The 15,229-nt window shown below is 36.9% G+C and overlaps 1 protein-coding gene across 2 annotated transcripts; it reads right to left on the bottom strand.

Annotated features, from left to right (window-relative positions):
• Positions 1–246: 246 nt before the first annotated feature.
• LOC135217364 (glucose-6-phosphate exchanger SLC37A2-like) lies at positions 247–13,988 on the bottom strand. 2 transcript variants are annotated; one of them, XM_064253205.1, is made up of 2 exons: positions 13,698–13,988; positions 247–4,250 (listed from the first exon to the last, which is right to left on the bottom strand). In XM_064253205.1, the coding sequence occupies exon 2, from the start codon at positions 4,109–4,111 to the stop codon at positions 2,810–2,812; it is 1,302 nt and encodes a 433-aa protein (XP_064109275.1). In that variant the 5' UTR covers positions 4,112–4,250; positions 13,698–13,988; the 3' UTR covers positions 247–2,809. The 2 variants fall into 2 exon arrangements, with proteins under 2 accessions (XP_064109275.1, XP_064109276.1); XM_064253206.1 differs by lacking the exon at positions 13,698–13,988 and adding an exon at positions 12,352–12,746.
• Positions 13,989–15,229: the final 1,241 nt, after the last annotated feature.

Here is a 15,229-nt window from a genome sequence, read left to right on the forward strand (position 1 = left end):
AAAAATATAACCGATTAGTATTGCTTCCTTTGTCCTTGTATTAGGTAGTACTCACTTTTGTCCTTTCTTTATATCATCATGAATTTATATCATTATGAATTTGTTCTGTTGTTGCTGGTTTAAGGCAATTTTCCTAAACTGTAACTCTGCAGTTCAATAGCAATGAAGATAGCACATAAGAAAATATCAACACTGACATTGTGAAACGGGCTAATTATTCTAAGTGAGGTACATCACACACAAAGAGTTATTCTATTCACTTTTATTATTCATCTTCAATATCACACCTGTTACGGAGATATACATTCCAGAAGAGGAGGTGCGCGTCAATCACAGTTCATGATTCCAGTATCACACATTTCAATTTACAAAATGAAATTGGAAATCATTGACAGTTAGAATGGTTTCAGTGAAGATGAGTCTTCGTCCCTCAGTGAAATTAAAACCTATAATTTTCGTGTGATTGCTGTCACTAGATGACGACAATCGTGACACTGAACAAAATTATATACATCATAAACCATTAAGTCAGTCTTAAGAGTCTAAATATAAAATAAAAATTATATCTCAGAGAAAAGAAATCAAACAAACGCAAAGATTAAAAAACAACAGTCTTCTAGGGCTATTCATTTGATGTAATGAATCTAATCATATGGAAAATTAGGTTAAAATGTTGACAAACGAAATGCGATAAAACATTAAGATATGAAATCAACAAAGTCTTTGGTTTTCAATTAAAGTTATGTATGATTCACAGAAAACAGAATATACATGTAACTCCAAAACTGCACTTACTAAACACTCATGCGCGCATGCACAGTTGTGTGCTTATATAAACATGTATGCATGATTGTTTCAACATTTATATCTTGATTTAACAAAGGGAGATATGGAGAGCGCGTGACATTAGATCTGAATTGATGTTTGATTATTTTAATCGCGTCATGAAAATCCTCTAAGCGTCAGTTGAGTGATTTTGTGCAATATTATTGTTCCAGCTGCAACTTTTCATTCACCACAATTATTCTGATAAGGTCGATGAAATGTCCTATCATATGGGTTTTGTCTTTAGGAACTGCGAACTTTAACCTGTAGTAGGAAATATAAAGTAAAGGATAGAATGACGAAACCCTAAGTTTATTTCAAAACAAACAGTTGACAATCGTTCATGACCGGAAACGTTGAGACCTGAGACTATTTGTCCTTCACTTTTAGAAAACTATATTAGTTGCTGTAGGCACATGCTCTTATTTTCTTATCTCGAGAGAAGAATTCAGAGGAAATCTGGGATGATCAGCCTTCGGAAAAGCTAAGGGGGAAGCCTGCGTGTAGAAGTGTACAAGATTTACAAACATTTGTTAACAAAGTGAAGCGAATGGCAAGTGATATTGCTCTTAAAATCAGCGCTGTGAAATCAAAGGTTGTGAGAACGGATAGTAAAACCATCTATGATGCTGTCCCATTTAAGTATCTAGTTAGAACTATTAGAAATGACAAATCTCTTGAAAACGAATTTGCAGATAGACTGAAGGGGATGCAAGCTAATGACATGCTCAGTAACATATAGTTATCAAACAGGCTTACATCACACACTAAGAAGTATGCTTTTTTTTGCGATGCCAGTTTTAGTCTATTGAACGGAATCTCGATACGATGATAAAATAAGATTACACGTTTCAGAGTTTTGGAAATATACCAGCGGAGAATGCTGGGTGTTAAATAGCAAGATCACCTTCTCAGCGAAACTATTAGAGAGATCACAGATGTTCATCATATAACTCAAAGACCATTGACAGATCAGTGGCGTTGGATAGGACACGTTCTTCGATTACAGCCTGAAAGGTTTGTCGAAGAGTGTGACTTTCTGGTGACATCTGGCAACCCTCCGTGGCTTTTCCGTCACAGGGCACGGCACTGAGGAATAAAATTCTTCACTTTGCCTTTTTATGTTTTATTATGAAAATAAAGTTATAAAATATATCCTGCTTATTTAAAGAAATGAATTTTATTGAAATTCTTTATTTTTCTTCGTCAAAAATACTTTATGTTAAGCTAGTGACATGTAGTTCTTTTACGTCACGGAAAATAATTCTACATCGGAAAATACGCATTCTAACCATTAAATCATAAGTTACGTAAAAAAATCAGAAGAACTGCTTATGGTAACGCTGCTAAAAGCCAATGTTGTGAAGAAGAAACGGCATCGCTGTGCAGGAGTTGGTCTGCCTGAGAGTGCAAGAGACAGTGATGGGTAGAGGAATCTGACGCTTAGGGAGTTATTTCGGCCAAAGTAAACATTAGAATCAATCAGATAAATAGACTTGCAATTAGCCATAAGAAAAGTAATATAGAACATAAATTAAATCACGCAAAACTATGAAACTTTCCTTTACAGTTACATATAGTTTAATTGCTATTAAGCTCATCATATTTCCCTCTTGGTTGATCATCATAAGGCACTTAGGAACAAGCATACTTAAATTTGGCAACTCTTGTGCATTTAGTCATAGGAAAAGCAACATAGAACATAAGTTAAATCATGCAAAACTATGATACTTCCTTTACAGTTATATATGGTTTAGTTGCTATGAAGCTTATATTTCCCTCTTGGTTGATCATCATAAGGCACTTAGGAACAAGCATACTTAAATTTGGCAACTCTTGTGCATTTAGTTATTTGACCTGAAATCAGTGTAAAAAAGGAATCAAATTTTCTTTAAAAAAACTACTTTAAATATAAATACATATAAATACTTCCTCATTTTCATAATCTACACAGCCAAGTTAAAATGATCACCAGAAAGGAGAATCACACAATTTCAGTCTCTACCAAAGGGCGCTTTGCGGTTGTTGCAGACAGCTTGTCATGCAACACACTCGCCCTGAAGCTCGCAGCTGCACCGACACACGACAGCACTATCATCAGAGGCACCATGGAGGACCAGCCAAACCAAGCTGCAGCAAACGATACCATCGGACCTTCGAGGACTGTCCCTAAAGACCCCATCCCATTGACCACTCCCGTGACTCCTAGAGCCACTCCCCCTTCTCTCTCCCCTATCTCAGCAGCAACGGATCCTGCTAAGAGAATGTCTGGGCCGCAGTTCAGAGCACCCGCTAAGACCAGGAAGAGGGTATGAAAGATTGGACCCCACGACGACGTAAGCATGAACAGGATCAGAGTAACTGCCGATCCCCCGATGCAAATGGCTGCTACCAGAAGAGCTTTTCCTTTCATGCACTTATCGACAACGATGCCAAGGAGAGCACTACCGCCAGCGCCGCCAATTTCAAAGGCCGTGGCAGCTAATCCCGCATTCACCTTTGAATATTCAAGAGACCTTAAGAAATACAAAGGTAGCCACAACATGAGAGCATAGCGCACTGCTTTGACACAAAACATAGACAAGGATACCTCTGGTACGAGGTTAATCCAGAATAGGGATAAAAAGGATGTTTTGCCTGACTGAGGCTTAGGGGCCTCCGGAGAGGTGCTTTCCACTTCTCTTCCTGGTACACTTATCCCTCGTGCTTCTGGTGGGTAGGCAACGAGATAACACAGAGCTCCTAAAATCGATACGATGATAGCTGGAGGGATGAATATCAGCTTCCATCCATACATGGACTGCACCCACACGGCTAACCCAGTACCTGCCAAGCCGCCAGCGAAACAGCAAGTACCAAACATCCCAAAAATCGAGTTTCTCGAATCGTCCGAGTACCACTTGGACAGGAGAGAACAAGCTGCTGGCCACAGCAGTGACTGCCCTGCTCCACTGACTAGAAGTAGTCCCAACATCAAAACGAACGAATCACAATAAGAAATAAAGGCAGACGCAACTGCTGTGATCAACAGACCGCCAGCCAGTGTATGACGGGGACCATAGCGGTCCCCAAGGTGACTGAACGTCAACGACACCAATGCATACGGTAACAAAAAGGAAGTATCCACCCATCCAAGGTCAGCTGAGGTCAAATTCATACTAGACTGAAGGTCGTCCTTGATGAGTGCCAGTGGTTTCCGAAGAAAATACGTTGCACCGTATGACAGCCATAGAACGACGAAGATCTCCGTCTGCCAAAATTTTAGTTTGTTTACTTCCATCTTCATTAAGAAAGAAGGCAGGCAGATATCTATTCAAGGGTAACACTTGCAATAAAGTAACCTAGTGGACTGCAGACAAATCTTGTGTAACTTCATGAAGGATGAGACTTCTAGCAGTAAACTTTTTTCCTCTTCATGTGTTTACCTGTAGAATACAAATGCAATTGTTAGTTAGCTTTAAAGGAGAAATTTTGACAGTTCTAAAAGTGCACATGCACCTAAATTTTCTAAAATCGATTTGTATATTCATTTACAGGCATATTTGTGTATATACTATTTATGTAAAATGTATCTTTGGCACCAAGGGCATTAAGCCTAAACATATTTGCTGAGAAGTTAGAGCATGGAAATAAATACTTACATTTATTAAGCTAACAAAAAATAATAAATTGTTAAAAAAAGTAACAGGTGCGCACAGTGAAAGGCAAAGCAAGTGCACGGCTTAAATAAAAATATGACTCATTCAAGTTCTGGCATTATTATAGTTTGTAAACATGTGTGCAAGAAAGTGACTCGTTGGCTGTGAACATGGAACTTCCGACAAGTGTGCGCTGTCTTTGCAGCTAACCTGAAACCATCTAGGGACAAAATATGAAACAGAACTGACGAAGGACAAAAAATAAGTAAGGAGTCTAAAGGAAAAGAGAACATCTGGCCATTTTAATTATTTCGTCTATTCCAAAGATGTCTTTGAGTAAATTCCATTGTTATTAATGTATCTAATATTCATTCCAATATGTGGTTTCCGAAAAGCGAAATATATCCTATGAAAGGATTTTTTTGAGCCAATTTTCCTTTACGGAAGTGAAGTGAGGAGGTTCAATGCGAATGAATGAAAAAGGGATCAAAAGATGTGGTTAAAAAAAAAAAAAATCTTGTCAGTCTTTTAAATCACGTAGGACAGAAATGAGGTTACGAAACGGTAGAAACAGAACGCAAAAAATAAAAAATAAAAATAAAAGTGTGATGGGGAAGGAGTACACCTACTCTCAAAAAAAAAAGGGAAAAAATTTCACGATAGAAATATTTCAATCAATTTTACTAATCTGGCTGAAACGTTTGACGTGTGACTTTAGCTTAGAATAACGAATACAATCTGTTAATTCCAATTTTCTCCTTCCACCCAAAATTTATCATTTTTTTATTCTAGTTCCGAAATACAATTGGGGGCAAATGAATTGATTGTACCAAATATGAGGGAGTGTATTTATAGGCATAGAGCATTACCATGAAAATCAAGATATTGTTCTCTAGTTTGAGACAGAGTTCGATGATGTCAATCGTAAGAAACACGTGAGTGTTTATTTGATTTGCTGAAGATATATAACAGATTTTTTTGAATTCATGAAAGCTTTTTTGGAGAAATTTTTACACATGCGTATGACGATTGCAATGAAAGAGTTAATATAGTTTATCAAAATGACTGACGGCATATGAGAGGACAGTTGCATGATCCTGGGCTATTTTAGAGCGCCTCAGTGGCGTGATCGGTATGGTCTTGGCCTGCCACCTCGGTGGCCGGGAGTTCGATTCTCGGACATTCCATTGAGGGGTGAGAGATGTGTATTTCTGGTGATAGAAGTTCACTCTCGACGTGGTTCGGAAGTCACGTAAGGCCGTTGGTCCTGTTGCTGAATAACCACTGGTTCCATGCAACGTAAAAACATCATACAAACTGGGCTATTTTAGAACATGCCTCTAACAATAGAGGACAGAATTTGATTAATTGTATTAATAAATCATAAATCAGCGTCATGGCCCCTAACCCTCCGGTAAGCAAATTCCAGAAATATATGCTAATATTGCACCAGCAGCGGATTTGTTGCCATGCCCATAGGTTAGGTTAGGTTAAGTTATGTTGGTTAGGTTGAGTTGGGTTAGGTTAGATTAGACTACTACGTAATGAGATTGTTTTCTAGAAAATTCCATAGTTAGTTTTTGAGATACGGCGTCCTGTTTCTCTCTCTCTCTCTCTCTCTCTCTCTCTCTCTCTCTCTCTCTCTCTCTCACAAAATGAATAATTATGATGAAGGAAGATCAAATATTATGGAAAAGTTGGATTTTTTAATGTCAGAATTTCTGGAAATGAAAAAAAGAACAACATACCAGAACAGGAAAGAGACATGGGAAAATCCTTATTACTACCAATATTAAATGAAGGAGAAAACACGCAAACCATCATAGTGATGAATGCGCAGGGTTTAGTTACGAGTAACTCAAAAAGAAAAATAGAGTACTTAGAAGAACTAACCCAAAATGAAAAGAAAATAGATATAATGAATATAAGTGAAACCTGGTATTCCCAAGAGACTGGGAATGATGATCAAATAAAAGGGTTCCAAACTTATAGATCAGATAGAAAAAATAAAAGATCAAGGAAAACGCAATATATGGGAAAGACAAAAAACAAGGAAAAATATATGAGAAATATAGTAAACTCAGAATGTGAACTAATAGCGGTAGAATTTGAATCTGAAAATTGATGAACATAGTAATATATAGACCTCCTAATACTAAAGAGTTTGACTTAATAATTGAAAATTGGATGATATATGTAGAAATCACAAGGACTGGACTATTCTCCTATCTGGTGACTTCAACTTTCCTTTCGTAGAATGGAAAGAACGAATAGGAGACTGTGGTTGTACTTATACATATAAAAAAGAGAGTAATAGTAGTGCAGAAGATAAGAGGCAATTTGAAAAGCTATTAGATATGCTACTAGAATACAACATTCAACAAATAAATCACCTGCCAACAAGAAAGGAAAATACTTTAGACCTAGTATTTGTGAACGAGATGAATTATGTTAAAGAAATAATAGTTTATAATGCGAGTATTTCAGATCATAATGTCATAGAATTAACAGTTCATTCCAAAGCAAGTGAAAATAGAGATAAGCAAGAAATGAAAAAGTGGGAAGGATATGGAAAATACAAATTCTACAGTAAAAATATAAAATGGTCAGAAATTAATGAAGAATTAAACAAAGATTGGGATAACATTTTCGTAAGTGATGACATAAGGGTAAATACGGAGAAAATAGTGGATAAATATATACCGAAGAAGAAAAGTAAACATCATTCATGCATACCAAGAGACAGAAGGATCTTGTTCCAGAAAATCAGAAAGTGGAAAAAAGGTCTTGCAAAAGAAAAAAATGCATGGAAAGTTATAGAACTAAAAAGTAAGATAGAAAATGCAGAACAAAAGATTATACAATCAAAAGAAAATGAAAAACGGGACTTGGAAGAAAAAACCCTATTAAATATCAGCAAAACCCCAAACTATACTCAGATGCGAAGAAGATGAATAAAAGAAGAATAGAAATAGGCCCTCTGAGAATTGAAGGGAGATTAACGAATGAAAAAAAAGGAAATTTGCAACATACTGGCAGAACGATATAAGAGAGAATTCACCCCTAGAATAGATAATGAAGATAATGATATAGAAGTAAGGGACGAAAATAGTGAATATTTAGCTGACATAGAAATTAATGAAGCTGATATTGTGCAGGCAATTAATGAAATTAAAAATGGAGCTGCTGCAGGGCCGGATGGAGTCCCTGCTATTTTGTTAAAGAAAGTAGTTCATTCTATCGCAAAGCCACTTGCAATATTATTAAGACAAAGTGTAGATACAGGCAAGATTTATGATGAGCACAAATTAGCATATATCACCCCTACTTTCAAAAGTGGATCAAGACTAGAGGCAAGTAATTATAGGCCTGTGAGTCTAACATCACATATTATGAAAGTGTATGAAAGGGTAATGAAGAAAAATATTATGAAACATTTAATAAAAAATAATTTGTTTAATATAGGACAACCACGGTTTTCGTACCCGGAAAAAGTACACAAACCCAACTGTTAGTCCACCGTGAGAACATATTCAAAAATATGAAAAGCGGAAATGAAACAAATGTGGTTTATCTAGACTTTGCAAAAGCTTTTGACAAAGTAGACCATAATATATTAGCAAAGAAAATTAGAAAACACAATATCGTAGATAAAGTAGGAAGATGGTTAAAAGAATTTTTACACAACAGAAAACAGATAGTTATTGCAAACGATGAGAAATCGGATGAAACCAAGGTAATTTCCGGTGTGCCACAAGGTACGGTGCTAGCTGCAATATTGTTTGTTATTATGATTGAAGACATAGACAGTAATGTTAAGGATTCGGTAGTGAGTAGTTTCGCTGATGACACAAGAATAAGTAGAGAAATTACTTGTGATGAAGATAGGAACGCTCTACAAAGAGACCTTAACAAAGTCTATGATTGGGCAGAGGTAAATAGGATGGTATTTAACTCTGATAAATTTGAATCAATAAATTATGGAGACAGAGAAGGAAAGCTATATGCATATAGGGGACCTAATAATGAGACAATCACAAATAAGGAAGCAGTTAAAGACCTTGGTGTGATGATGAATAGGAACATGTTATGCAATGATCAAATAGCCATTCTGTTGGCAAAATGTAAAGCAAAAATGGGAATGTTGTTACGGCACTTCAAAACAAGAAAAGCTGAACACATGATTATGCTTTATAAAACATATGTTCGTAGTCCACTTGAATATTGCAATATGATATGGTACCCACACTATCAAAAGGATATTGCACAAATAGAGAGTGTACAAAGGTCCTTTACAGCTAGAATAGAAGAAGTTAAGGACCTAGACTACTGGGAAAGACTACAATCCTTAAAATTATATAGTCTAGAAAGGAGAAGAGAACGCTACATGATAATTCAGGCATGGAAACAGATAGAAGGAATAACAGAAAATATCATGGAACTAAAAATATCAGAAAGAGCAAGCAGAGGTAGATTAATAGTGCCCAAAACTATACCAGGAAAAATAAGGAAAGCACACAGAACATTAATCCACTACGCACCAGCATCGATAATGCAGCGTCTATTCAATGCGTTGCCAGCTCATCTGAGGAATATATCAGGAGTGAGCGTAGATGTGTTTAAGAATAAGCTCGACAAATATCTAAACTGCATCCCAGACCATCCAAGATTGGAAGATGCAAAATATACCGGAAGATGTACTAGCAACTCTCTGGTAGACATTAGAGGCGCCTCACACTGAGGGACCTGGGGCAACCCGAACGAACTGTAAGGTCTGTAAGGTAAGGTAAGGTCTCTCTCTCTCTCAGGGAAAGGTTTCGTACTCAGTTACATCTCGGGAAAATGCTTCTGGGAACAGAAATGACGTAGCCAAGCCTAAAATTAGTGCACTAATTTCACTAAGAAAACTTACTTCACAGACAAAACACTGCATGACAGTTGCTTAACTCATCTCAGCAATGATTTTTGAGGAAAATACGCTAGCGCTGGTTTCAATATATCTGAAATCTCCAAGGTCTTTCCCTGAGAAAAGATCAAGGAAAACGAAGGAAACTATAATGGAATATGAGTGTCGCCAAGAGTAACTTACGTCAGATTATGATTATTTATACGTGATTTCACTAATGAATCAGGTGTTGGAATGTCAATAGGTTTCGGTAATTCTAACATGAAGATGTTCCAGTAAGACATCAATGAGGGCCAACTTGTTATTGAATGCAGTTGGTTGTTTTTGGAACGAACTTGAATATAACTTTAAGAATACTTGTCTCCCTGCAAGAAGTATTCTAACATGTATTAGTAGGAGCAATCTTCTGGAGGTATATAATGACATAAGAAGTGCTATTAAGTGTTATGTTGATCATTAATGTGGCACTTTTAAGTGTCGACAATTCAGCCGACTGAAACTCGTAAAAATGAATTATATGACATAGCTTATCGAAGCTTACCTCAATCAATCATGTCAAATGATATTACCTGCTTTTGGAATAATTTTAGTTGAGCTAACGATTACAAAGTCTCTCGCTTCCTGATAAACTAAGCAGGAAGTTCAAGAGAGAATTCTGCTTTGAATAGTTACAGTGATATACAGTGATATTCTGAACGATCATAGTATTTATTGCTTGTTCACTCCTTTTTGCACGAGCCCGGTCTAATTTTATACAGCTGTGTCGTAACGTTGATACTTTTTTGTGTTTTTACAACGTCTTCATTCACTACTTTGAAGTTTATCAGTATTTTCATCAAATGAACTAAACTCTCACATCTATGATTTAATGTTATTGCAGTGCTCAATATCCTGTTTGAATAACTTATAAATATTTGTCTTTATCCTCTTATCAATAACCCACTGCATTTTTATAATGAAATTATAATTTTTTAACTATATCGATGAACTATTAGCTTTTATAATAAAAAAAGAGAAAGAAAACTTACTGAATGTGAAAGTGGGTCTCGGATAAGAGTGACTCATAGTCCCATTTTTTTTTTTACTGTTTTTATGACAACACTTATGAATAATAATCAGAGAAATGGCAGTAGGTGTACGTTTGTTGAATAAGAAATGTGGCTCTGAATATATTGTAGAATGCCGACTAGGAAAATAACAATGAAACTGCGGAGACAAAGGACAGAGTTTGAAATTGTTTGAAGAAACAAAAAGCTGAATGTGAACGTCAGCAATATTTAGTCATCAGGGTAAATGGAAGCCAGGTAGAAAAAGAAAAGTTTCTCGAATTGGGGGATAATTTTAAAAGGTTGACTCATACGGATAGTTGGGTTGAAGTCACAGCTTGATTACAGGATATAACAAGTGAATCACAGAACACCGAGGAAAAGGAAAGCATGAGCATAATTATGGGTAAAAGGCCTAGAAGTGGCGAGGATTGTTTATAAAAGCGAAAATCGGAGTGTGTGTAGGAACTGTTGGAGTAATTCCCTTTTATGAAAACTGAGTGTTGATGTTGAATGCAAATGAGTGGGACTAGGCATCAATTATGAGGTAAATTTACTGATCATGTATTATAACTGAATTAAAAGGACTGACAGGTTAAGATAACTACATATCCTGAAGATAAGTTGGTAAAGGTTAGCAAGGGTGAAAAGACAGACTTGTCTTGAGGCTCACTAGCAGTGGATCACTTGACACTCCTGCGTTTCTCGTTATTTCTTACCTTTTCTGTTATTCTTACATCAAAGACAATATTTAAACGACTCATCTCAATAGTTCCCACCTCCTTTCTTGCATTTGAATTCATGATCCACACTTCATTCATAAAGGAGAGTTATATCAATAATCCTTTCATACGTTCAACCCTTCTCTTCCTTAGTACTCATAACTTTCCTCTTGCTTTTATGTACTTTCAGATCTCTCACCTCTGCAGTCTCTCTTCATTGTCACCAGTCAAGACCGCACCATGATATCAGTTCTTATCCAACAACTTTACAAATACATATACTATCCTTTCCCAGACTTTTCGCGTTATTTAATCCATGAACGTATAAAACTCTATGGCGACGTAATGCGTTCTTGTCTCCTGCTATTTTTATGCAATAAAAAAAAATAATAAGTTCCCCCAAGCCTACAAACGGTTACTCTCTCACGCCTACAAACTCCAATAGGTTTCACTTCCATATTGAAAAGTTTTTGTCGCTCTCAGCAAAATACACCTTCCATCATGCTTCCTCAACTTATTCTCTCTCCGTAGGGGGTTACTGCCGTCAGTGCACCTCATACGGTGCACTGTTGGCATTACTTAAGGTTCTTTCCAACGGGCCTTCGGCCCCTAGCTGCAACCTCTTTCATTCATTTTACTGTACCTCCTTTCATATTCTCTTTCTTCCATCTTACTGTCCACCTTCCTCTAACAGTTGATTCATAGCGCAACTACGAAGTTCTCCTCCTGTTATACCTGTCAAACCTTGTACTGTCAAGCCTTTGGCTTAAATTCTATATTCAGTTCAGTTCAATTCATATTCTCTTTTGCTTTCTGTTATCTGTCTTACCTTCTTAATCAAAATCGTGACGTATGTTTACCATAGCATACAAATCACACTCACCACCCTATTGCAATGTCTAATCCCATCAAATCCTGGCGTCTTTCCATTTTTCACGTTCTTTATTGCCAGCTTTAAATCCTTAATTATAGATCCAGAAAATTTCTCAGACTTACTAAGCCATTTATCCCTTCCACTTTTATTTCATTCAGCCTTCCACATTTAGCAATTCTCAATATACTCACTCCATCGAACCCAAATTGCATTCTCCCCACCAAGCAATTCTCCATCTGTATCTTTTGTTCCGAGATCCCTTCGATTTTCTATCAACCTTTTTCGTTGCATTTACTTCCTCGTAGTACACTTTCCTATCCTCCCTGAGGAACTCACTAACCTTCACCTCACTTCTTTTATCACCCGCCTTCTCTTACTTCCGCACCTTCCTCTCAGTCACTTTATCCCATATCACGTATGACTGCACAGTCTCCCTTCAGTCATGCAACTGCGCCTCCAAAAATTTCCTTCCCACTCCATTCACTGTTTTATTCACTTATTCTTCTAAACCCTTAAGGCCCCCATACGCTGAACGATTGTCTGAACGACTGTCTGAACGATTATCGTTGTCGACCCACACACACACTATTAAGACAGTATGAACGATCTCCGCACCGATTTCAGTCTGAACAAAGATTTTGTCTCTAGAAGAGACGCACGCGATAGCGTCATATCGGCAGACAAACCCATACATTGAACGATCTGTGTATGACAGCCTTAAGTCGCAAGCCAGCAACCTGGTCGTGACAGATTCCCGCTGAGATCGTTCAGACACGAAGCTCCGCCCACTTTTGCATTCAGACAAGCCCATACACAGTGTTTTTGCGAACAATACAGACAGTCGTTCAGACAATCGTTCAATGTATGGGGGCCGTAACACTCTCATGAAATTTTACAATTTTCCTCTACCTAAGCCCATTTTTCTATCATTTTCCTCTTACCATTTTCTTGTCACGCTCACACCCCTCTCTCCAACTGGAGCTTCCATCTATCTTTACTTTTGTTTCAACTAAATATATACACACACATAAATATATATATATATATATATATATATATATATATATATATATATATATATATAAGGGAATATCACAGGAAAATGACAGGCAGAAGATAAGTACCAAGCACTTTCTTTCTCCTATTAATCAGACATCTTCGGGGCACAAATGAAATGCGGTTGGAAAGAAGATTACAAGGTAAACAAAAATCGTATTTTGTATGCCCCGACGATGCCTGAATAAACAGGAGAAAGTGCTTGGTACTAACGTTCTACCTGTCATTTTGCTGTGGCATTCGCCTATATAATGAAGTTAAGTGTAATACCTACTGTGATTGTTTAAGTATATATATATATATATATATATATATATATATATATATATATATATATATCTATATATATATATATACATATATATATATATACGGTAAAGGACGCACTACTGCCTAGTTACTTCGTCAGGTTGTAAGACTCTCTCTCTCTCTCTCTCTCTCTCGTCTCTCTCTCTCTCTCTCTCTTCTCTCTCTCTCTCTCTAAGTTACGGATTAACTGCTTGACATAGATAAACACTTTATACATATATCAATATCCTTCGTGTAGAATTTATATATATATATATATATATATATATATATATATATATATATATATATATATATATATATATATATTATAGTACTTACTACAGTGCAGTTTCGATGACAACAACACCAGACCAGACACGACGTAGCAATTCCTAAACAAACCACTCAGTTCTAAGTTTGACAGCAATTCCCAAAACACTGATATCGAATGTCCTTGTAATACTATCACTTCTAGTTGCGGTGTAGCATTAAATTCTTGCTTTGAACGAGGAAAAACGAAAATAAAACCTCTCGTAAGGGAGACAATCACGAGAGCAACCGAATCGGAGACAACGTGGCACAGAGACTTCCTATGTTCCCAGCGTTCGCACACGTTATCGGAGAGTATCCAGCCGTGGGTGTGTGTGTGTGTGTGTGTGTGTGTGTGTATGTTAGTTCGTCCGTCTTTTCTGTTTTTACTCAACCCTTGAACACTTGCACCCGCTTTTATCTTATGGCAAATCGAATGACAAACGTTGCGTTTCGAATTTGATCGTGAGTTGTTAGATAATCGGTACATAACAACATTTCTCTCTTTCCCACACACGTAGAGATTATACGAAATAATGCTGTAAGCAATGTTGTGTTCAAATTATTTAGCTGCTCTGAAATTCTATGTAGACTTTTCAAAGCTTTCCTTATCGTAATAATTCAGTCATTAAGTGTTTAAATCATGAACTAGTCACAAATCTTACGATGTCCTCTAAATGTGGCTGTCGGATAGTTAAAAAAAGGAAAAAAAAAAAAACAAAAAACACTACATAGAGAGTAGTCAAGGAAAAAAATCTTATCTTTCGACACAAAGGAGTTGCTAGCTTATCAGAATTTACGTGCGTTCTCTCTTTTTCCCCAGAATAAGATAAGCATGTTTGCTTTGGCTTAAACTGGGCAACATAGTCAACTTCAGCAGTGGCAACGTGAGTTACAGCAAACTCAGTGCTACATGGATCAATAAACTTGGATTACGCTCCCCTGGTGGTACGTCGGAAAAGTCATAACATTGGTTAACAAGACTCCTGAACAAGATGATCAATTCCTATTAAAGGTTTTGCAGATTAGATATCATGAATTAATGAATGAATCTCCCCATTGCTCCATTGCGATGACACCTGTAGTATTCTGCGCTTGCAACGTGGAACAGACACACTAAACATACACCTGAGAGGTTCGCTTGTCAGGGACCGCTACGGCGTTATACGTAAATTACCGTACAGCGCACGACGCAGTGAACTAAAATAGAGTCAAATTAATTCAGGTAATATCCAGAATGAATGAGTTCGATTACCGATGCACAGCTGATAATGCATAAGCACATCGACGCTAGTGGAATTCGATGTCTATGTAAACTGTCTGAAAATCACACTATATAGTACGAGTGTCCTTCGACGAGGAGGCTCAGCATTGTACTACAAATGGAATCATTTTCTGCTTGCCTTTTTTGGGATAAGGGAGCTGGTCTCCAACCGTGCCCCATGCAGTCCAGGCTCCGGAATTTCTCAGTGTGGGCACCCAATAAATTACTAACCAGACCAACATTGTTTAAATTTGCTCATTTTGGGCATCAACAAAGACGAATATGCCGCAATGTTGTG

Source organism: Macrobrachium nipponense, chromosome 7 (assembly GCF_015104395.2).
Source record: "Macrobrachium nipponense isolate FS-2020 chromosome 7, ASM1510439v2, whole genome shotgun sequence".
Lineage (NCBI taxonomy): Eukaryota > Metazoa > Arthropoda > Malacostraca > Decapoda > Palaemonidae > Macrobrachium > Macrobrachium nipponense.